Source organism: Piliocolobus tephrosceles, chromosome 7, assembly GCF_002776525.5.
Source record: "Piliocolobus tephrosceles isolate RC106 chromosome 7, ASM277652v3, whole genome shotgun sequence".
Classification (NCBI taxonomy): Eukaryota; Metazoa; Chordata; class Mammalia; order Primates; family Cercopithecidae; genus Piliocolobus; species Piliocolobus tephrosceles.
Window position 1 is genome coordinate 38,102,684 of NC_045440.1, and position 23,869 is coordinate 38,126,552.

Sequence of the window (23,869 nt, forward strand, 5' to 3'; positions counted from 1 at the left end):
ATACCTGATATAAATGATGAATTGATGGGTGCTGACGAGTTGATGGGTGCAGCACACCAACATGGCACATGTATACATATGTAACAAACCTGCACGTTATGCACATGTACCCTAGAACTTAAAGTATAATTAAAAAAAAAAATTTAACAGAAACAAACACAGAAACATAGAAAAGAATACAAGAAATAGAAAGAGTAAAATACATGTTAGATTTTATTCTGAATCTCTCAAGCTTTCATTCTTTCCTCTTCAATCTGGGAGTTTTAAAGCTATTTTTTAGTTCTGTTATTATTCTGCTGTTCCTAATTTGCTTTTACAGCCTTGGATTGTGTTTCTGATTTAATCATATTATTTTTCCATTTTTAAATTTCTTTAGTTTTAATAGATTTCAATTGTGTGGGGAAATTTTGTCTTCTCTATTTTTAGAATTTATTAATCAATTTATCTCATGTCTAAGTTGTAATTATTTGGCATATTCTTTTTATATCCTTGTAAAGTCTATATAATTTGTAGTGATAACTCCACTTTTTGCCTGGTATTGTTAATTTAAGTACTCCCTTTTATTGTATTGACACCCAGCTAGTGTCCACTGGAGAACCTCTTGGTGAATTGCTTGGTGTGTGAGAAAATACCTCAACACATCAGGAGTCACAGAAGCGTTCTTTGTTGACTATATTAGGGTAATTTTCTGTACCTCTCACAGTCCTTTCAATTGCCTGATTTTCTTCTTGATACCTTTCTATTTCCTTACAAACCTCCTTACATAATTTGCAATGGAATGTTTAACAACGATGGTAAGTTTTGCAAGAGAGGCTTTATAGTTTTCTCTTGGCAGAAATAGTGTGGATCTGATTAGTTTAAATCCATTTATGGATTGAGCTAGGTAAATACAAGTTCATCACTTTATAAATCTAAGACACAGTTTTATAAATCTGTTACACCATATTTCAATGGTGTAAGTATCTAAATCTTTCACCTAAAAAACTGCAGCATCTTTATCTCCTCAGCATCCAGAAACTCTAAGAATTACAGCAGTGCTTTAGAGAAATTTTTGAATTACCTTTTAGCTTAAGAATATGGAAAATGCTTTTAGGGAGATAATGGCTGTATTATCTAGCCCTTCACAACTCCACTTTCCAGCCCCTGCATTTCAAGAAAATGATAATAATTCTGTTGTTTATTTGTATCCTAAAAATTGCCCTCATTACTGTCAGGCTGGAGTTATACTTCTAAATGTGCCAAACTGGCAAGGGCTTCTTTGAAAAGGGTCAATCAGTGGTTTGAAATTATCATTCCTTAAAGAACTAACAAGTCTCACTTGTTTTTTATGGTTTTTCAGCTTAGTAATTGCATGTTGAATTATTCTAAAGTTTAACAATGTACATCATATTCATTCTAGGTTAATGGAAGCTTCCAATATTTGCTTAACTTGCTGAAAAATTTAGGAAGAAAGACTTCAATTTTATTGAATTATTTTTTATTATTTAATTATATAATTTTTTTCATTAATAATTTACTTGAATGAATCATATTAGTGAATTTCCTAAAGCTGAATTATCATTTAATTTCTAGGATAAACCCTCCTTAGTTTTGATTTATTATTTTTAATACACAAGTGAAATGTGTTGTGTTAATATTATAATATATATGAATTTGTTCTCTTAAATATACTGTGTTTAGAATTTTTTGTGCTAATATGAGATGTTTTATGATCTTGATATAAAAAATAATGCAATGCTTATAAATCACAGTTTTTCATCTAATAACTGGACCACATTTATACTGCTGATTGAATACAAGTGTGCCACAAGATATTGAGTCTGATGGACTGCAGGTAATGAGGTTGGATATAGAGTAAATATTGTTTCAATGAGAAGCCCATCCAAGGATCTTCAAGGAGGGACAAAGCAGAGCAGAATGTGATAATGGGACCTTATTGCCCCAGTAGGCAGCAATGATGATTAGAAAAGTCTTGAAATTTCTGATCTTTCCCAGTAAGCTGAGGATATCCAAAGAAGTACACAACTACCTGTGCATTTTTCTCAGAAATTAGTTGTATAATGTACGTGAACAAGAGGGACAAGAAGGTGACAGGGAAATGTATTTTCTGGATACTCAGAGAGCATAGGGTGTAAAACAATGTGAAATGAGGGACTGAATTGGTCAGAATATTCTATCTGTGTGTAATTTATACCACTTTAATAACACTTAAATTAACTACAATGTGATTTTTCTTAAAGTGCTTGTGTATTCTAGAAATTAAAGCTACAGCATTACTTGGAAAACGACATTAAAAATTGATTTTTAAGACAATCACATAATCACTGGAAATTTTAACCTCAAATTTATCAACAAATGAAAGAGAATGTTGTTGAAGCTTAAAATAATTTTAATTGCCACAAATTCTAAATGTACAGTAATTTCATTTCATAATTGCTTACTTGTGTAAACAGTTTTCTCATTCAGAATTTTATAGACTTATCATTAATATTTCTTGGTCAGGAGATGTATGTGAAAAAGTAAACACAAAATTTGATATGAGAATATTCACAAAACAATTCTCTCACTGAAATTTGAAAAATTGTACATAGAACTTTTAGGTAAATGTAATAGTAAATACGTGTCCTAACATTTTGCAATTTATCTTTCTTAAACAATTATGAAATCTAATGAAAATTTAATAAAATAAGTTATCCCAAGCTCTTTTTATTTAACTAATTGGTACATTATAAACATTAATTTCTGAGTATAACATGACATGAAACATTCAGATTATAGAGCCATTTGGACACTTTTTTATTTTATTTCTATGATGTTGACAAGGTTAAGTGATGTAAATATATTTGCTTCCAAAATTTTTGCTCAAAACTAATAATGCATGTGGACCTGCTGTTCTTACAAGACTTAGAATAATTGATTGTATTTTTAACTTTTTCCCCACCAACTGACCCACGTAAGTTAAAATTTATTCTAATGTAAGTGTGGTTTATTTGTATTTTATATGAAAATTAGTGATTTTATACATCTTTTAATTTTTTTCTAAAAATATATATTTCTGATAATCTTATTTTTCTTATTCTTGTTTTTGATATGTTCATTGCGATATATTTTTGCTTGTATTTGCTGATATATATATTGTTCTATTTCCTATTTTCACTTTTTAATACATTGTGATAATCTCTGCCTTTTATTAATTAAGATGCTTGTTGTTCCTGACATTATATGCTCCGTATTTCTTATATTTCACATTTAAACATTTCTTTTCTTTTTTAAAATTAACTATGAATTAATTTTTAGCTTTCATTTTAAGTTCAAGGGTACATATGCAAGGATGTTACAGAGGTGAACACATGTCATAGGAATTTGTGATACAGCTTATTTGTCACATAGATGAACATGTGTTATGGGAATTTGTGATACAGTCTATTTCATCACCCAGGTATTAAGCCTAGCGTCCATTAGTTATTTTTCCCGACCTATTCCTCCTCCCAATCTCTGCGTGCATGTGGACCCCACTGTGTGTTGTTCCCCTCTATGTGTCCATGTGTTGTCATCATTTAGCTCCCACTTATAAGTGAGAACGTGTGGTATTTGGTTTTCTGTTCCTGTGTTTGTTTGTCAAGGATAATGGCCTCCAGCTCCATCAATGTCCTGGCAAAGGACATGATCTCATACTTTTTTATGGGTGCATAGTATTCCATGGTATATATATACCACATTTTGTTTATTAAGTCTATCCTTGATGGGCATTTAGGTTTATTCCATGTCTTTGCTATTGTGACTAGAGCTGCAGTGCACATATGCCTGCATGTGTCTTTATAACAGAATGACTTATATTCCTTCGGTTATATTCCCAGAAATAGTATTGCTGGATTGAATGGGATTTCTGTCTTTGGGTCTTTGAGGAATTACCACACTGTCCTCCACAATGGCTGAACTAATTAACCCTCCCACTAACAGTGTATAAGTATTCCTTTTTCTCTACAACCTTGCTAGCATCTGTTATTTTTTGACTTCTTAGTAATAGCCATTCTGACTGGTATGAGATGATACCTCATTGTGGTCTTGATTTTTATTTCTCTAATGATCAGTGATGTTAGGCTTTTTTTTTTTCATATAATTGCTGCCTGCATGTATGTGTTTTTTTGAAAAGTTTCTGTTCATGTCATTTGCCCACTTTTTAACGGGGTTGTTTTTATTTTTTTTCTTCTCATAAATTTGTTTAAGTTCTTAGCAATGCTGGATATTAGACCTTTTTCAGATACATAGTTTGCAAATATTTTCTCCCATTTTGTAGTTTGTCTGTTTAATCTGTCAATAGCTTCTTTTGCTGTACAGAAGCTCTTTGATAATATCCCATTTGTCAATTTTTGCTTTTGTTTCTATTGCTTTTGGCATCTGCATCATGAAATATTCGCCAGTGCCTGTGTCCTGAATGATATTGCCTAGGATGTATTCCAAAGTTTTTATAGTTTTGGGTTTTACTTTTAAGTCTTTAGTCCATCTTATATTGATTTTTGTATATGGTGTAAGGAAGGGGTTCAGTTTCAATTTTTCTACATGTGGCTAGCCAGTTATCTCAGCACCATTTATTGAATAGAGTATTCGTTCCCTATTATTTGTTTCTGTTAAGTTTGTTGAAGATTAGATAGTTGTTGGTGTGTGATCTTATGTCTGGGTTCTCTATTCTGTTCCATAGGTCTATGTGTCTGTCTGGTACTTGTACCAGTACCATGCAGTTTTGATTATTGTAGTCCTGTAGTATAGTTTGAGTCAGGTAGTTTGATGCTTCTTTTTGCTTAGGATTGCCCTGGCCATTTGGACTCTTTTTGCTTCCCATTGAATTTTAAAATAGTTTTCTCTAGTTCTGTGAAGCAAGTCAATGTTAATTTAACTGGAATAGCATTGAATCTATAAATAGCTTTGGGCAGTGAGGCCGTTTTCACAATATTGATTCTTCCTATCCATGAGCATGGAATGTTTTTCTATTTATTTGTATCATCTGTGATTTCTTAGAGCAATGTTTTGTAGTTCTTCTTGTAGAGACCTTTCACCTGCCTTGTTAGCTATATTCCTAGGTATTTTATTCTTTTTGTGGCGATTGTGAATGGGACTTCATTAGTGATTTGGCTCTCCACTTGATTGTTGTTGGTGTATCAGAATGCTAGCAATTTTTGTACATTGATTTTGAATCCTGAGATTTTGCTAAAGTTGCTTGTCAGTTTAAGAAGCTTTGAGGCTGCTGAGACAGTGGGGTTAATTGTAGATATAGGATCATGTCATCCACAAACAGGAATAATTTAGCTTCCTCTCTTTCTATTATTTCTTTGTCTTGCCTGATTGCCCTGCCCAGAACTTTAAATACTATGTTAAATAGGAGGGGTGAGAGAGGGCACCTTAGCTCATGGCAGTTTTCAAGGGAAATGCTTCCAGCTTTTGCCCATTGATTATGATGTTAGCTGTGGTTTTGTCATACGTGGCTCTTATTGTTTTGAGGTATGTTCCTTCAATAGCTAGTTTATTGAGAGTTTTTAACATGAAGGGATGTTGAATTTTATCAGAAGTCTTTTCTGAAGGAAATTGAGATACACACAAAAACATTCAAAAGATTAAACAATCCAGGAGTTTATTTTTTGAAAAAAATTATAAGACAGACCACTAGTTATACTAACCAAGAAGAAAAAAGAGAAGATTCAAATACACACAATCAGAAATGATAAAAGGGAAGTTACTACTGACTGCACAGAAATACAAACAACCATCAGAGAATATTATAAACACCTCTATGCACATAAACTAGAAAATCTATAAGAAATAGATAAATTCCTAGACACATACACTGTCCCGAGATTGAACCAAGAAGAAATTGAATCACTGAACAGACTAATAACAAGTTCTGAAATTGAGGCAGTAATAAATAGCCTACTAACCAAAAAAAGCCCAGGACCAGATAGATTCACAGGTGAATTCTACCTGAGGTACAAAGATGAACTAGTACTATTCCTACTGAAACTATCCAAAAAATTGGAAAGAAACTACTCCCTAACTTATTCTATGAGGACAGCATCATCCTGATACCAAAATCTGGCAGAGACACAACAAAAAATGAAAATTTCAGGCCCATATCTTAGATGAACATCGATGCAAAAATCCTCAACAAAATACTGACCAACCGAATTCAGCAGCACATCAAAGAAGCTTATCCACCACAATCGAATAGTCTTCATCCCCAGGATGCAAGGTTGGTTCAATGTATGAAAATCAATAAATGTGATTCATCATGTAAACAGAACTAAAGACAAAAAGTCACAATTATCTCAAAAGATGCAGAAAGGCTTTTGATAAAATTCAACATACTTTTAAATTTTCTGTAGATAATTTTTAATGTTTTATCTTGCCATGACTTGCCCTAATACAAAGTAAATGCTATAAAGTGACTTTGTATTGACTGAGGGGACCCTAGTTACCTGGGAATTCAAACATTTGTTTCTTTTTCCTTATTTGTCTATTTCTATGCCCAGCTTAAATAAAACCTATTTCTCCTTGCCCATGGAATTAATTTTTTACATTTTTGCACTTGTACCTACCTTTTACCTTAAACCTCTAAAATTTGTGTTTTTTTGGAAATTTTAGACTTGAAGTTCCTAATATTATAAGGGATTATATACATTATGTTAATTCTGATTTTTAAATTATCTTACAGTTAAAAGTGTAATGTATTTAGATTTGCTATCCTAGATGAAATGTTCTATCATGTCCTTGTACTTTCATTGGAGGGGTGGGGAAGTGGAATAACACTTTGTCAAAATATAAAGAAAAAATATATACGAAAAAATGCATTTAGAGATCTTGATATCAAAATGCAAAAATGATGGTTTTCCATATAAGTGATCCTTTGTTGTCTAAAAATTATCATATTTTTGTTTACCTTCAAACTTTGAAACTCTGTTGTACTATACAGTTTTTTTAGTCTTGTCAAGGAAGAATCTGATGCTATATTCAGTCTCTTTACACTGTACAGAATATTGTAAGGTTATCTTTTGTGTGTGTGTGTGTGTGTGTTCTTAGAATTATTGCCAGCAAGTGTCTAAGGTTTGTGCTTGTTGTTTTTTTCTATTTGACAGTCAATTGTTATGTATTCTCCAAAATATCACATTTTTTCATTTTTTTAAAGTTGTATTATTTATTTGGTATTGTTTTGCTCTATTTCTTTTAAAGTTAGTAAAATAAAATAATGAGACCCTTTGTTGTCATCAGGTGTTTAAATAAATGTGAATTAATTCAGAAGAGGATTAAGTTAAAAAGAATAAGTTAAAAAGATGCATAAGGCCAGATCATACCTGTAATCCTAGCAATTTGAGAAACTGATGCAGGAGGATTACATGAGCCCAGGAGTTCAAGACCAGCCTGGGCAACAAAGCAAGACCCTATCTAAAAAAATGCATAAGTGATATTCTGATTCTAATATTAAAATACTGTGCACTAAATATTCAACAACAAAAACATAGATATATAAAATAGAATACTACTTCATGGAACTCAGGGCTATAATTCAAACTCACTTTATTGAAATCTCTTTTTATATGTAGAAAAGAGGTAATCAGTTTCAACATACTGTATAAACAATTTAGCAAAATGAGTGTAAATGGACAGGACACAATATCTATAGGAAAATTATAGGAAATACTGACACTATTGAATATTATGAGTCTAATTTTTAAAATGTGCCTGTGAATTCTTTATACATCCAGGTATGAGAAGAAGTTCATGGTATCTTGTTATGGATATTATTTGGCAAAAATCTATTAATGTGTGTGTGTTTGTGGATGTGGGTACGTGTATTTATAAATGCATTTGATATATATGAATGAAACACAACATCTTTAGCAGCTGGAAATGGTACTGAAATAGTGGCTGAGGAATTTCACTTCTATACACTTTTATTGTTTGAATTTTACAAAATATGTACTTGTTTTATTTTAAAATGAAAATGCTAAACTGTTGAAATATTAATACAAAGGCATGAATATTACAGAAACATTGTCAAATGTTAACTTCTAGCAATGCAAGCTTATAAAGTTGTATTTGATCATTGATTTTTAATATTTGCTTTGTACATATGTTATTTTATTATGGAAAATATAATTACATAAAAATAAAATGCACATTATTGACCAATAATGTCAAATGTTGAAAAGGGACTAGGATAAGGAATGAAAGTGGCCAAGTCGATTGATGTTTATTTTATCACAATGCTTTATATAGACATTGAAGTGCATGAATAGAAAATGTCCAAATAGTGACAATAAATGTTTTCAGATTACTAAAAAAGATAACAGTCATTAAAAAAATTTAACCTCTCTGAATATGAAGGCTACAACTTTATTAAATTTTATTTTTTTAAAATGATTGAGGAAGATATTAAATATGCTCAGGCCAGAAATAAACTTTCATGTAGGTATTTTGCCATCTGGCCATTGTGTTGTGAAAATTTTTACTACTTTTTCTAACCTATTTCTCATATTTTATAGTCATAATAATCTTAAGAAAAAATAATTATTCTATGAAGTTTAGGTATTTATATCAGATACAAAGACTAAGATGACTCAAACTGTTTCTGTATTTTTCTGTTTCAGATATGTAATAATTTTGGTAATTGTCAGTGCTTCCCTGGACATAAACCTCCAGATTGTAAATTCCAGTTTGGTTCCCCAGGGGGTAGTATTGATGATGGAAATTTTCAGAAATCTGGTAAGTGGAAATGTATTTTCTAAGGCAAAATACAAGGTTGTTTTATATAAAGCTAATTAAAGAAATCTAAGTTATCTTGAATGGTAGCTTCATCTGCATTGCAGTAATCCCTCCTTATTTGTGGGGGATACATTCTAAAACCCTCAGTGGATGCCTGAAACTGTAGATAGCGCCAAACTCTAAATGTACTGTTTTTTCCTACATATACATATCTATGATAAAGTTTAATTCATCAGTTAGGCTCAGTAACAGCAATGACTAACTGTCCTTCCCTGTTTTATGCCCTGGCACCTCCTTTGCACTTTCATTATTGTAGGTTCTATTGGTCTTCTTCTTCCAGAAGACTGCCTTCATTACAATTGATAACTGGCTTTGGATGATATTCTTTCTCTCTGATTAACGTCAACTCTGCTGGAAATGTGGAAGCTGCTTTTTCATCAGCAGACACAGCCTCTCTAGTAATTTTTCTATTTTTCAGTCCAGACATATTTCTGAATCTGTGTAATCATCTCTTACTTGCAATAAATGTCTCACTCATTTCAGGGAATTCCATGCTGAAGTATTTCTACAGGTTCAAATGTTTTCTGGTGCAACACGTTGCTGTTAATCAGAACACATTTTCTGTTCATGTCTTCTACTTACAAATTTACTGTCTTTTCTGTCTTAACTAAGCGTTTATCATGCACTGCAGTCTTAACTTTTGTAGTTCGAGATACATCAACAAAACTAGTACAGATTTCTTTCTCCTTTACAACTTTATAGACTGAAGATTTGTTTTAACCATAGATCTTAGCAATGAACAGTTTCCTTATTAAGGAAAATTATGTATGTATGTATATTTTGTATGTATATTTTGTCAAATGTTGACATTTATAAATATAAACATGTTTATTTAAATATTAAAATATAAATATACACATACATTTGTAAGTATGCATATACATTTTTTCTTACATATATTTGGAATATGTATGTATTAATATATTTTCCTTATTAAGTCAAAAGTATTCACCCTTTTCCTTAAGGAAAGAATTTTTGCCTTCTCTTTGGCATATACAAATTTGTGGTCTCACTAATCTTGCCCTTTGCGATCATTATGAAGTAAAATAAGGGTGATTTGAACAAAGCACTGTAGTGGTATAACAGTCAACCTGATAACTAAGATGGCAAAGTGACTAATGGACAGGTAGCGTATACAGTATGTATTCATTTGGAAAGATTCAGGTCCTGGGTGAGACAGAAGGGAATGATGGGAGATTTCATCATGCTACCCAGAACAGCATGCAGTTTAAATCTTATGAATTGTTGATTTCCAGAATTTTTCATTTAATATTTTCACACACTGGTCGCCCATGGTTGTTACTGTGCAACCAAAGCTGTAGATAAGGGGGAGTGACTACTGTAATCTTACACAATATCTATAATCAGATATTCCCAGAGATATTCAACTTCAATTAACTCAAGTAAGTTAGAACACAGTACCAGTAAGTTTCAACAAATGTCATTCAATAAAATTTTGTAAATTCATGTATAAAATAATAAAAATTACATAAATGTTTTTCATTCCATATTATTACAAACTCTGTAGGTTGTTAAAGAAAACTGTACCATACAGTGTTTATTCTCAATGAACTTTGAAAAATATGGCAAAATACACATGCATTTTTTTAGGAAATTATAGTAAATCAATCATATTTTGAGTGATGGTATACACATTTATACTTTAATTGTTTCTATAAATGAAGGCAATATTGAAGCGGGATATTTCCATGACCCCTTCATGGGACTTGCGACAGGGGTGTCTCATTTGCACAACTTGCAGTTCTCAACTCCTTGCAGGAGGGAGTGTGTGAGTGAATGAGCGGGAACTGGAGTGCATGAGCACTGGAACCAGCTGGCTCCTTCAGTGCCAGCACGGGCAAACTCCACACACTGGGACCTGCTGTGATCCAACCCTTGAAGGAGGGAGAACATAGGTAAGTGGGTGCAGGAGCCAGGGCGAGCGCTTTTGAGCGTTGGCGGGAGCAAAGGACGTTGAATAGTTAAAATGCCTTTGAAGAAAAAAAATGTTGTAGGAAATACACTGCCCAATATTGAAACTCACTATAAAGCTACAGTAATCAAGTCAGTGTGGTACTGTCATTAATGCAGACATACAGGTCAATACAATAGAATAAGAAACCAGAAACAGACATACAAATATATGGAAATTGGATTTCTAATAAACGTTCAAAGCAATACAATGGATAAAGTTTAGCGTTTTAAACAAATTCTGCTAGAATAATAATATATTTATATGTAAAAAAGATAAACTTAGAGCTGTATTTCACGCCATGTTCAAAAATTAAGGATTACAGACCAAAATATGAAACTTCTAGCACCAAGCGGACCTAATAGACATCTACAGAACTCTCCACCCCAAATCAACAGCATATGCATTCTTCTCAGCACCACATCACACTTATTCCAAAATTGACCACATAGTTGGAAGCAAAGCACTCCCCAGCAAATGTAAAAGAACAGAAATTATAACAAACTGTCTCTCAGACCACAGTGCAATCAAACTAGAACTCAGGACTAAGAAAATCAATCAAAACGGCTCAACTACATGGAAACTGAACAACTGCTCCTGAATGACTACTAGGTACATAACGAAATGAAGGCAGAAATAAAGATGTTCTTTGAAACCAGTGAGAACAAAGATACAACATACCAGAATCTCTGGGACACATTTAAAGCAGTGTGTAGAGGGAAATTTATAGCACTAAATGCCCACAAGAGAAAGCAGGAAAGATCTAAAATTGACACCCTAGCATTGCAATTAAAAGACCTTGAGAAGCAAGAGCAAAAACATTCAAAAGCTAGCAGAAGGCAAGAAATAACTAAGATCAGAGCAGAACTGAAGGAGATAGAGACACAAAAACCATCCAAAAAATCAGTGAATCCAGGAGCTGGTTTTCTGAAAAGATCAACAAAATTGATAGACCACTAGCAAGATTAATAAAGAAGAAAGGAGAGAAGAATCAAATAGACGCAATAAAAAATGATAAAGGGGATATCACCACCGACCCCACAGAGATACAAACTACCATCAGAGAATACTATAAACACCTCTATGCAAATAAACTAGAAAACCTAGAAGAAATGGATAATTTCCTGGACACTTACACTCTCCCAAGACTAAATCAGGAAAAAGTTGAATCCCTGAATAGACCAATAACAGGCTCTGAAATTGAGGCAATAATTAATAGGCTACCAACCAAAAAAAGTCCAGGACCAGACGGATTCACAGCTGAACTCTACCAGAGGTACAAGGAAGAGCTAGTACCATTCCTTCTGAAACTATACCAATCAGTAGAAAAAGAGGGAATCCTCCCTAACTCATTTTATGAGACCAACATCATCCTGATACCAAAGCCTGACAGAGATGCAACCAAAAAAGAGAATTTTAGACCAGTATCCCTAATGAACATCGATGCAAAAATCCTCAATAAAATACTGGTAAACCGAATCAGGCAGCACATCAAAAAGCTTATCCACCACGATCAAGTGGGCTTCATCCCTGGGAAGCAAAACTGGTTCAACATATGCAAATTAATAAATGTAATCTAGCATAAAAACAGAACCAAAGACAAAAACCACATGATTATCTCAATAGATGCAGAAAAGGCCTTTGACAAAATTCAACAGCCCTTCATGCTAAAAACTCTCGATAAATTCTGTATTGATGGAACATATCTCAAAATAATAAGAGCTATTTATGACAAACCCATAGCCAATATCATACTGAATGGACACAAAGTGGAAGCATTCCCTTTGAAAAGTGGCACAAGACAGGGATGCCCTCTCACCCCACTCCTATTCAACATAGTGTTGGAAGTTCTGGCTAGGGCAATCAGGCAAGAGAAAGAAATAAAGGGTATTCATTTAGGAAAAGAAGAAGTCAAATTGTCCCTATTTGCTGATGACATGCCTGTATATTTAGAAAACCCCATCATCTCGGTCCAAAATCTCCTTAAGCTGATAAGCAACTTCAGCAAAGTCTCAGGATACAAAATCAATGTGCAAAAATCACAAGCATTCTTATATACCAGTAACAAACAAACAGAGAGCCAAATCATGAATGAACTTCCATTCACAATTGCTTCAAAGAGAATAAAGTACCAAGGAATCCAGCTTACAAGGGATGTAAAGGATCTCTTCAAGGAGAACTACAAACCACTGCTCAGTGAAATAAAAGAGGACACAAACAAATGGATGAAAATACCATGTTCATGGATAGGAGGAATCAATATCGTGAAAATGGCCATAATGCCCAAGGTAATTTATAGATTCAATGCCATCCCCCTTAAGCTACCAATGACTTTCTTCACAGAATTGGAAAAAACTGCTTTAAAGTTCATATGGAACCAAAAAAGACCCCACATTGCCAAGACAATCCTAAGTCAAAAGAACAAAGCTGGAGGCATCACGCTACCTGACTTCAAACTATACTACAAGGCTACAGTGACCAAAACAGCATGGTACTGGTACCAAAACAGAGATATAGACCAACGGAACAGAACAGAGTCCTCAGAAATAATACCACACATCTACAGCCATCTGATCTTTGACAAAGCTGACAAAAACAAGAAACCAGGAAAGAATTCCCTATTTAATAAATGGTGCTGGGAAAATTGGCTAGCCATAAGTAGAAAGCTGAAACTGGATCCTTTCCTTACTCCTTATACGAAAATTAATTCAAGATGGATCAGAGACTTAAATGTTAGACCTAAAACCATAAAAACCCTAGAATAAAACCTAAGTAATACCATTCAGGACATAGGCATGGGCAAGGACTTCATGTCTAAAACACCAAAAGCAATGGCAACAAAAGCCAGAATTGACACATGGGATCTAATTAAACTAAAGAGCTTCCGCACAGCAAAAGAAACTACCATCAGAGTGAACACACAACCTACAGAATGGGAGAAAATTTTTGCAATCTACTCATCTGACAAAGGGCTAATATCCAGAACCTACAAAGAACTCAAATTTACAAGAAAAAAACAAACAACCTCATCAAAAAGTGGGCAAAAGATATGAACAGACACTTCTCAAAAGAAGACATTCATACAGACAACAGACATGAAAAAATGCTCATCATCACTGGCCATGAGAGAAATGCAAATCAAAACCACAATGAGATACCATCTCACACCAGTTAGAATGGCAATCATTAAAAAGTCAGGAAACAACAGGTGCTGGAGAGGATGTGGAGAAATAGGAACACTTTTACACTGTTGGTGGGATTGTAAACTAGTTCAGCCATTGTGGAAAACAGTATGGCAATTTCTCAAGGATCTAGAACTAGAAATACCATTTGACCCAGCCATCCCATTAATGGATATATACCCAAAGGATTATAAATCATGCTGCTATAAAGACACATGCACACATATGTTTATTGCGGCACTATTCACAATAGCAAAGACTTGGAATCAACCCAAGTGTCCATCAGTGATAGACTGGATTAAGAAAATGTGGCACATATACACCATGGAATACTATGCAGCCATAAAAAGGGATGAGTTCGTGTCCTTTGTAGGGACATGGATGCAGCTGGAAACCATCATTCTCATCAAACTATCGCAAGAACAGAAAACCAAACACTGAATGTTCTCACTCATAGGTGGGAATTGAACAATGAGAGCACTTGGACTCTGGAAGGGGAACATCACACACCGAGGCCTATTATGGGGAGGGGGGAGGGGGTGGGATGGCATTGGGAGTTATACCTGATGTAAATGACGAGTTGATGGGTAATGACGAGTTGATGGGTGCAACACACCAACATGGCACGGGTGTGCATATGTGACAGACCTGCACGTTGTGCACAGGTACCCTAGAACTTAAAGTATAATTTAAAAAAAAGAGAGAGAGAGAGAAATCCTCAGTGACTTTGAGCACAGATTTTGTAGGTATGACACCAAACATATGACCCCAAAATGTGATAAATTGGACAGCATAAAAAATTTAGGACTTTTGCTGTTCAAAAGCCACTGTTAAGGGAATAAAATGGCAAGCCACTGCTTCTTAACAAATATTTGTAAAATATACACCTGATAATGTATTTGTATTCAGAATATATAGTGAATCCTTGAAATTTAATTTAAAAAACCAACTCTATAGAAAAGGGGGACAAAATAAATACATGTAAAGATGCCCAACATCCTAGGTCATCGGAGAAACGCAAATTAAGATCACAAATAGATGCTACTCATTCCTTTAAAAATTGCTTACATTTAAAAGGGCTGACCACATTAACTTTGGCCAAGATGTGGGGGTAGGAACCATATACTGATATTTAAAACAAAATTTAAAACACTGATATTTAAAACAAAATTTATAGTTTCAGAGATTCTTAAGGAGGTAAATATAAATCACCATATAATACAGCTATTACACTATTTACCCAATAGAATAGAATGCTGACGCCCATAGAAAGCCCTGAGTATAAATGTATATAGTAACAATTTTTGTAATAGATAAAATCTGGAAACAATAAATATAAATCAAAATGTATACACTAACAATTTTTGAAATAGATAACACCTGGAAACAATGTAAATATAAATCAACAGATGACTAAACAATGTGTAGTCTCTCAATACAGTGTAATACTATCAAACAATAAAAAGAAACAAACTTGTTATGTACACCAATATGGATGAACCTCAACATTTACGCTAAATGAAACATGTTAGACTATAAAGAATACATATTGTCTTGTTCTATTTACATATAAGTATAAAAAATGAAAGCTAATTTATAATGAAAGAATACAGATCAGATTAGCGGCTGCCTGTGTGGGGAATGGCAACATGGCAGGATTAGTGGGCATGGGAAATGTGTGTGGATTATGGATATATGCATTGTTTGCATCTTTATGGTTTCATGGCGGTATACATGTAACAAAACCTATCAAATTATACACCTAAAGTGTGGGCATTTATTTTATGTCAATCATCTCTCAGTAAAACTGTTAAAACAACAAAATTAAAATAATTTATAAAAGAATTTACACTATTTTGTTGCCAACTCTTAGGCACTAGTTAAACCCATTCTATTATCAAATAAAATTTTATAAACACTTTACATTAAGTGAAAAAACTAACACATCAAAACAAAAAAAAATAGAATGTTTGCCTTATATTTAAAATGTTTGCCTTATATTTGTGAGGGTTAATATTTGTTTATATTTGTGAGATTATATTTGTGACATTTCATCCAACTGTACAGTGGTGTCTGCATTTCATTTTACATGAAGAATAACTAGGGAAAGAAGAAAAATACCAAAGATAAGTAAAAATGAAGACACTCATTTACTACTAATAGGAATGTAATGGTCACAACCACTTAGGGAAATCATTGGAAATATTTACTAATGTTCAATACGATAATATGCAAGCATTGACACTTCCCATGTATGCGTATGTCTGAGAGATTTTCAAACACAATGTTGACCAAAAGACATGCTGTAAAATACTCACAGCAGCACTCTTCATAATACCTCAAATTTCAAACTACCCAAATGTCTGTCAGAATATCAGAAATTAATACCTGCTGTTTTATTTATTTATTTATTTATTTATTTATTTATTTATTTATTTACTTACTTATTTAAGACAGTGTCTCCTTCTATCGCCCAGGCTGGAGTGCAGTGGCGCGATCTCGGCTCACTGCAAGCTCCGCCTCCTTGGTTTACACCATTCTCCTACCTCAGCCTCTCACAGTAGCTGGGACTACAGGCGCTCACCACCACACCCGGCTAATTTTTGTATTTTTTTTAGTAGAGACGAGGTTTCACCATGGCCTCGATCTCCTGACCTCGTGATCCATTTGCCTCAGCCTCCCAAAGTGCTGGGATTAACACCTGCTATTTCTATGCAAAGGTATAGTATGCATCAATTAAGCATTTTACAACTATAAGCAACAACATCTGTGAATTTCAAAAGTCAGTAATAATTCACAAAGTCAGAAAACAATGCGTATGCAGTATAATTCCATTTATATAAGATTTAAAATCTGTCAAAAAATGATCCACGCTCACCCTATTCAATAAATGGTGCTGAGAAAGTTGAATAGCCACATGCAGAAGAATAAAACTATGTATTTCAACTTATACAAAAATTAACCCAAGACGGATTAACAACTTAAATGTAAGACTTGAAAGTATAAAAATTCTTACAGAAAACCTCCGAAATCCTTTTCTGGACATTGGCATAGGCAAAGAATTTATGACTCAAACATCTCAAAAGCAAATGCAACAAAAGTAAAAATGGACAAATGGGACTTTTTAATTAAACTAAAAAGCGTCTGCAAAGAAAAACTAATTATCAACAAAGTAAGCGGACAACCTACAGAATGAGGGAAAATATTTGCAAACTATATATTAACAAAGTACTGTTATCCAGAATCTACAAGGAAGTAAAAAAACTCAAAAAGAAAAATATGAACAACCCCATCAAAAAATTGGCAAAAGACATGAACAGACACTTTACAAAAGAAGACATACAAGAGGCCAAAAAACGTATGAAGAAATGATCAGCATTACTAATCATCAGAGAAATGCAAATTAAAACTACAATGAGTTATCATGTTATCAGAATGGTTAGTATTCAAAAGTCATAAAACAACAGATGTTGGTGAGGATGTGGAGAAATGGGAACACTTGTATACTGTTGGTGGAAATGTACATTAGTACTATCACTATGGAAAACACTATGAAGATTTCTTAAAGAACTAAAAATAGAACTATCACTCAATCCAGGAGTCCTACTACTGACTAGCTACCCAAAAGAAGAGAAATCAGTATACATCATATGTTCATTGCAGAACTAGTCACAATGACAAAGTTATGGAATCAACCTAAGTGCCCATCAATGGAGGACTGGATAAAGAACATATATATACACACACACACACACGCACACATATTTATCATGTGATATATATTGATATCATATATATATCAATGGAGGACTGGATAAAGAACACATGGTGATATATATATATATATATATATAATATTTTCTCCCATTCTGTAAGATTGTCTGCCTACTTTGTTGGTTATACCATATGTGTGTGTATATATATATATACCATGTGTTTTTTATCCAGTCCTCCATTGATGAATACATATTTATATCTCTTTATACATACATCATAGAATACTACTGAGCCATAAAAAAACAAAACCCAGCAACATGGGAAAAGCATTAACCTAAGTGAAATAACTCAGAATCAGAAATCCAAATGCTTCATGTGCTCACTTATAAGTGGGAGCTAAACAATGGGTACCATTGGACATTCACAGTGGAATAATAGACACTGGGGACTCCAAAACGTTGGAAGGTGAAAGAGATATGAAGGGTGAAAAATTACCTATTGAATACAATGTACACTATTCCGATGATGGGTACACTAAGAGCGTAGACTTCACCACTACACAACATATCCATGCAGCGAAACTGCACTTGTACCTCCTACATCTATTTTTCAAAGTGTATACAATATCAAAAGATACAAGTATAGCTAATGTGTCTACATTAATAGCAAGCCAAAATGAAAGGAAAATAAGATTCATGCTGTTAGAGGCAAAATTAGTGATTTTCTTTGGGAAAGATAGTGTCTGGTAAACTAAGTTGGGGAGTTATGTTTCCAAAATTTGTTCCTGGTTACATGGTCTGGTTCAACGTAAATGTATTTTGAACGGTACAACTTTATGGCACAGATTTCTGTTACTATGTTATATACATTAATAAATTTCACTAAATAATTAAACAAACCATGACCTTTGTAACTTTTGGAGAGGAGAAAGGATTAGGAAATGTCCTGCAGTGCTTTGGAATTATAACAGGATCTTTTTTGAGACCTGGAGTGTGGGAATGTGTATGTTCTTTAGTTAACTCGTTACTCATTTTGCTAATGTATTTACATATTGTATACTTCTCAGAATTGTGTGATATCTCAACTTTTTAAGTATAGAAAAATAACCAAAGGGAGTAATATGCTTATAGAATGTCAATGAGTGGAAAGATACACACATACACACATGCACACAGAGGCACATGTAATGTATAGATATATAGATATAGATGCAGATACAAGCATAGGTATAAATATGAATTTTCTTTACATACATAGAACATAGACACTAGATGGAGAGAAATGAGTCATTTATAAATGGTTTTCTCTAAGGAAAAAAACTGATTGAGCAAGCCAGTGAGATGGTGGTTTCTCAAAGTATACATTTTTTAAAATTGTAACTTAATCCCTATTACTGTATTAACTTTTAAAGTATTGATGTTACAAATAAGCTGAATACAGCAAACAGCACTCTAAACATGTATACAGCAGATTAATATTAAATAAATATGTGTAAACAAATAGAAATCCATGAAAAATATAGCACTGTAGTTTGCATTTATGTTCTATTTTTTCCTAGTAGTTTGCAATGCATTAAAACCTCATTATATATACACATATATGATTAAGGTGAAAAAATATAAATGCATTTAAATATCCACTGAGTCCCTGCTAATTTATGATATGATTCAGTTCTAGGTGAATTTTATACTGAAAAAGGCTACAGTACACACTGGAACAACTGGTTTATTCTGAGTTTCTACATTGTTCTGCCGTTTTTCATAATTTTCACCATTGTGATCTTTAAGAGAAATGAAATAAGGAAATCATGCAACAGAGAGAATGCAGAGTGTAAGCGGTAAATATGATATAGAATTAATGTATTAGACTACATTATCCTAGTCATTAACCAGTGTCATGCATGTTATATAATATTTTTTAATATTAATTCTTAAATATACTATTTTAAATCTAATGTAAGTGGTATCTTTATAATTTTGTTTTTCAATAGTTTGTTATTATATTGGGGCAAGCCTAAATTCTGAATGTTCTAGAACTTTTCTTCATGAGTATAGTATGCTGTACCAAAGACTTACCAGGTCAGAAAAGAATATAGTTGGTACATTATTTTAAGTGCCCTTCTAGTTAGATCTAATTACACATTGGTGTTGGTTTTACTTACCATTTTAATATATCTATTCTTGTAATCTATTCAGATTTTCTGTTCTTTATTAAGTCATGTTTGGAAGCTTGTGACTTAAAAAATATGTCCCTTTCTTCAAAATTGTGTAATTTGTTGCACAAAGTTATTCATCGTATTTTCTTGTAATCATTTTGATGTCTGTAGGGTCAGTATTGAATTATTGCACTTTATTCCTAATTTTGTTTATTTGCATTTTCTTTTTTTTTTTCTTGTTCAGACCTGTTAAAGATTTGTTAATGTTGCTGATATTTTTAAAGATCCTTAAAAGATCCAACTTTTTGTTATAATTATTTTTTGCTAGTGTTATTCAGTTTTGTATTTCATTAATTACAGGCTAATATTTCTTATCTACTTTTTTTTTCCTTGCTTGGGGATTGGCTAGTTCTTTTTCTAGTAATTGTAAGGCCAATGCTTACATCATTGTTTTGAGATCTTTGTTCTTCTGATATAGGCATTTAAATCTATAAATTTTCCCTTAGGCTTAGCTGCATTCTATACATTTTGATAGCATATGTTTCCACTTCCATTCAGTTCAAAATATTCTGTTTTTCTTGTGAATTCTTCCCTTGGACTCATACATTATGAGTAATAAACTCATAATATTGTTTAATTCCCAAATATTTATAGATTTCCCATATTTTGTCTTGTTAATTTTCAACTTAGTTGAGCACAAAATATACTTCATATGATTTCAATCATTGTAAATTTAAAATCATTTTACATTTTTTGAGACTTTTTAAATGGCCTAGTATATAGTCTGTCCTGAAGACTGTTCCAAATACACTTGAAGAGAAGGTGTATTTACTATTGTGAATACCCACTGCGTGGGTGGGGAGTTCTATAGAATACAGGTAGGTCAAGGTGGTTGATGGTGTCGTTCAAGTCTTCTATATCCTTGCTGATTATTTTTGTCTAGTTATTCTATCAGCTTTATACCGCTTCATGGAAGTATAATTGACATACAAATATGTACACATACTTAATATATACATCTTGATGAGTTTGGAAATAAGTATTCCCCTTTAAACCATCATCACCATCAAGGCCATAAATATATCAGCTCCCAAAATTCCCTCCCAAACTCTTTATTACTATTGTTGTTTTAACAAGGTAAGAACATTTGACATAGATCTACCCTGTTAGCAAATATCAAGTATACAATACAGTATTGTTAGCTATAGGTACTGTGGTGTATAGTAGAGCTCCAGAATTTATCTTGCATAACTGAATCTTTGTACCCTTTAACGATCACCTTCCCATTCTCTGCTCCCATATCCCTTGGCAACCACTGTTCTACTCTCTACTTCTATGAATTTGATTATTTTTGAGCCCACATATAGTTAAGATCATGCAACTTTTGTCTGACATATTTCACACAAATTTTGTCTGGCATATTTCCCTTGGCATAATGTCCTCTACATCTATTCATGTGATAACAAATAAGAGAATTTTCTTCATTTTTAAGGATGAGTAATATTCCATTACATACATTTGGCACATTTTCTTTATCTATTTACCCACGATGGACATTTAGGTTGTTTCCATATCATAGCTATTGTGAACAATGCTACAATGAACATGGTCATGCAAATACCTCTTCAAGGTCTTGATTTCAAGTCCTTTGAATTCATACCCAGAAGTGAGGTTGTGGCATCATATAGTAGTTCTATTTTTCATTTATGAAGAACCTTCATACTGTTTGCATAATGGCTATACCAATTTACATTTCCACCAACAGTGTACAAGAGTTCCTTTTTCTTCATATCTTTACCAACCTTGCTCTCTTTTCCCTTTTTTCAATAACAACCATGTTAACCTAAGATGTGAAGTAAGCCATTCTAAGTAGAAAGTAATATCACATAGTGGTCTTCATTTATGTTTTCCTGATTATTGGTGATATTAAGTACCTTCTGATACCTGTTATTCAATTCTACGTATTCTTGAAGAAATGTCTATTAAGCTGCTTTGACAATTTTTAAATCAGGTTGTTTGCTTTCTTGCTATTCAGTTGTATGAGATCTACACACACACACACACACAAATATATATATGCGTGTGTATATATATGTATATATAAAGTTTGTAGAGACTATGTCTCCGTATGTTGCCTAGGCTTGTCTAAACTCTTGAGCTCAAGTAGTCCTCCCACCGCAGCCTCTCAAAGTGCTGGGATTACTGGCATGAGCCATGGTGCCTGGCCTCCCACACATATTTTTGATATTATGAAACCCTTTATCAGATGTATAGTTTGCAAATACTTTGTCTCATTCTATAGGCTATCTTTTTATTTCATTGATTGTTTCTTTTGTTATGCAAAAGCTTTTTAGTTTAATGCAATCACTTTATTTCTGCTTCTATCGCACACACCCCTCACCCCTCACATTCTAATTAGGATGACTTCTTCTTACAGTGGTCGTAACACCCACCTATTAGCTTATACCAATTGCAGGCTGATTGCTAAATTGTTTTCAACATGCCTTGGAGCATAAATTGCTCCATAGTCTGATCAATTAAATCCAAGTGATTTTGCAAAAATAGTCTTTGAACCTAGCCCTTGAAGCTTATTTCTTCCCTCTAATCCCCAAAGAACCATCCTTAGTGATCTCTTTCTTTGGTTGTCTTTGTTAAACATCTAGCTGCTGTATAATTTACCTTGTTTCACACACACACATATATATATATATATGTGTGTGTGAAACAAGCTATATATATATATATATATATACCATCTTTTCTTAATTGTTTACCATCGCAGTCTCCACTGATTTTGACAGCATCCTTAGACTCACACTTTCCTATCCTCTGCTGTAATTAAGTTATCGTAAAAAAGGTACAGACCAAAATTTTACTCTTGGACATTTATCTCCAAGAAATGAAAATTATGTTCTCTCAGAAACTTGAATTCAAATGTTCGTAATACTTTAATTAATAACAATGAAAAACTAGAAACGACTTCAATGCTCTTCGATAGGTGAATGGTTACCAAAAGCAGAGTAAATACATACTATGACATATACTAACTAAAATAAAGCCATTTCCAAAAGCTGACATACTGTGTGATTGGACTTATATAAAGTTGTTGAAATAGAAAAAAAATCAGTATGGGAAAAAGATTAAAGATTGTCAGGGACTAGGAATTGTGGGAGAGTTTGATGTGTATGTCTATAAAGGGGGAAGGCATCAAAAAGTCTTGTGTTTATAATATAGTTCTGTATCTTAATGTGATTATAGTTATATGCTATTACACATGTGATCATTTGCATACAACTACACACATGCCAGCATAAGATCGTGTATACCTGGTGAAATATGACAAATCTCTGTGAATTGCATCAATATTAATTTTCTGATTTTCATATTATATTATAGTTAGGCAAAATGTTAGCATAAAGGAGGTTCGGTAAAGGGTACACAGGACCTTCCTGTTCATTTCTTTGAAATGTCCCATGAATATGAAACTATTTCCAAACAGAAAATTAAAAAGTTATTTCATGAACATAAATGTAAAGATAAAGTTATGGAGCTTTTTGAAGAAAACAAAACTTTTGGAGACCCAGAACTATACCAAGAGTTATTTTACATGAGAACAAATCATGATCCATAAGGAAAATTTGAACTTCATAAAAATATAGAAAGCAATTTTTATAAGGTACTTTCAGCAGAAACAAGGAAATAGTATGACATTAAAAAGTAGATTGGTTAACATTAGGTGACTTCAGGTTATATTTCCCTGCAAATGTTAGAGCAGAGGGCACTTTCTTATCACATAAGCTGACATTGACCTGTGTAAGGATGAGGCTTTAATTCCTCTCCTGATTTCTTGGAAAGTCAGATAAACAACTTAGTTTCAGTTTGGTTACATGGCACCTTAGGATGAATGGCTCCATTTTAGTTTGTTCTGTTGGAGACTAGTGTAAGAACTCAACTCAACAATAACCTCCCATAAATTGCATTTAACATCCACTTTCAAGCTACCAATGAGTTTCTTCACCGAATTGGAAAAAA

The 23,869-nt window shown here is 33.0% G+C and overlaps 1 protein-coding gene across 2 annotated transcripts in view; it reads left to right on the forward strand.

The window, feature by feature from the left end:
• The window catches only part of LOC111544189 (disintegrin and metalloproteinase domain-containing protein 18), a 148,176-nt gene that overhangs the window by 121,624 nt on the left and 2,683 nt on the right, over positions 1-23,869 (forward strand). For both annotated transcript variants that reach the window (XM_023214646.2, XM_023214647.2), the window contains 2 exons: positions 8,637-8,751; positions 19,360-19,519. In XM_023214646.2, coding sequence (XP_023070414.1) covers positions 8,637-8,751; positions 19,360-19,519 — 275 coding nt within the window. The remainder of the gene's footprint in view (positions 1-8,636; positions 8,752-19,359; positions 19,520-23,869) is intronic.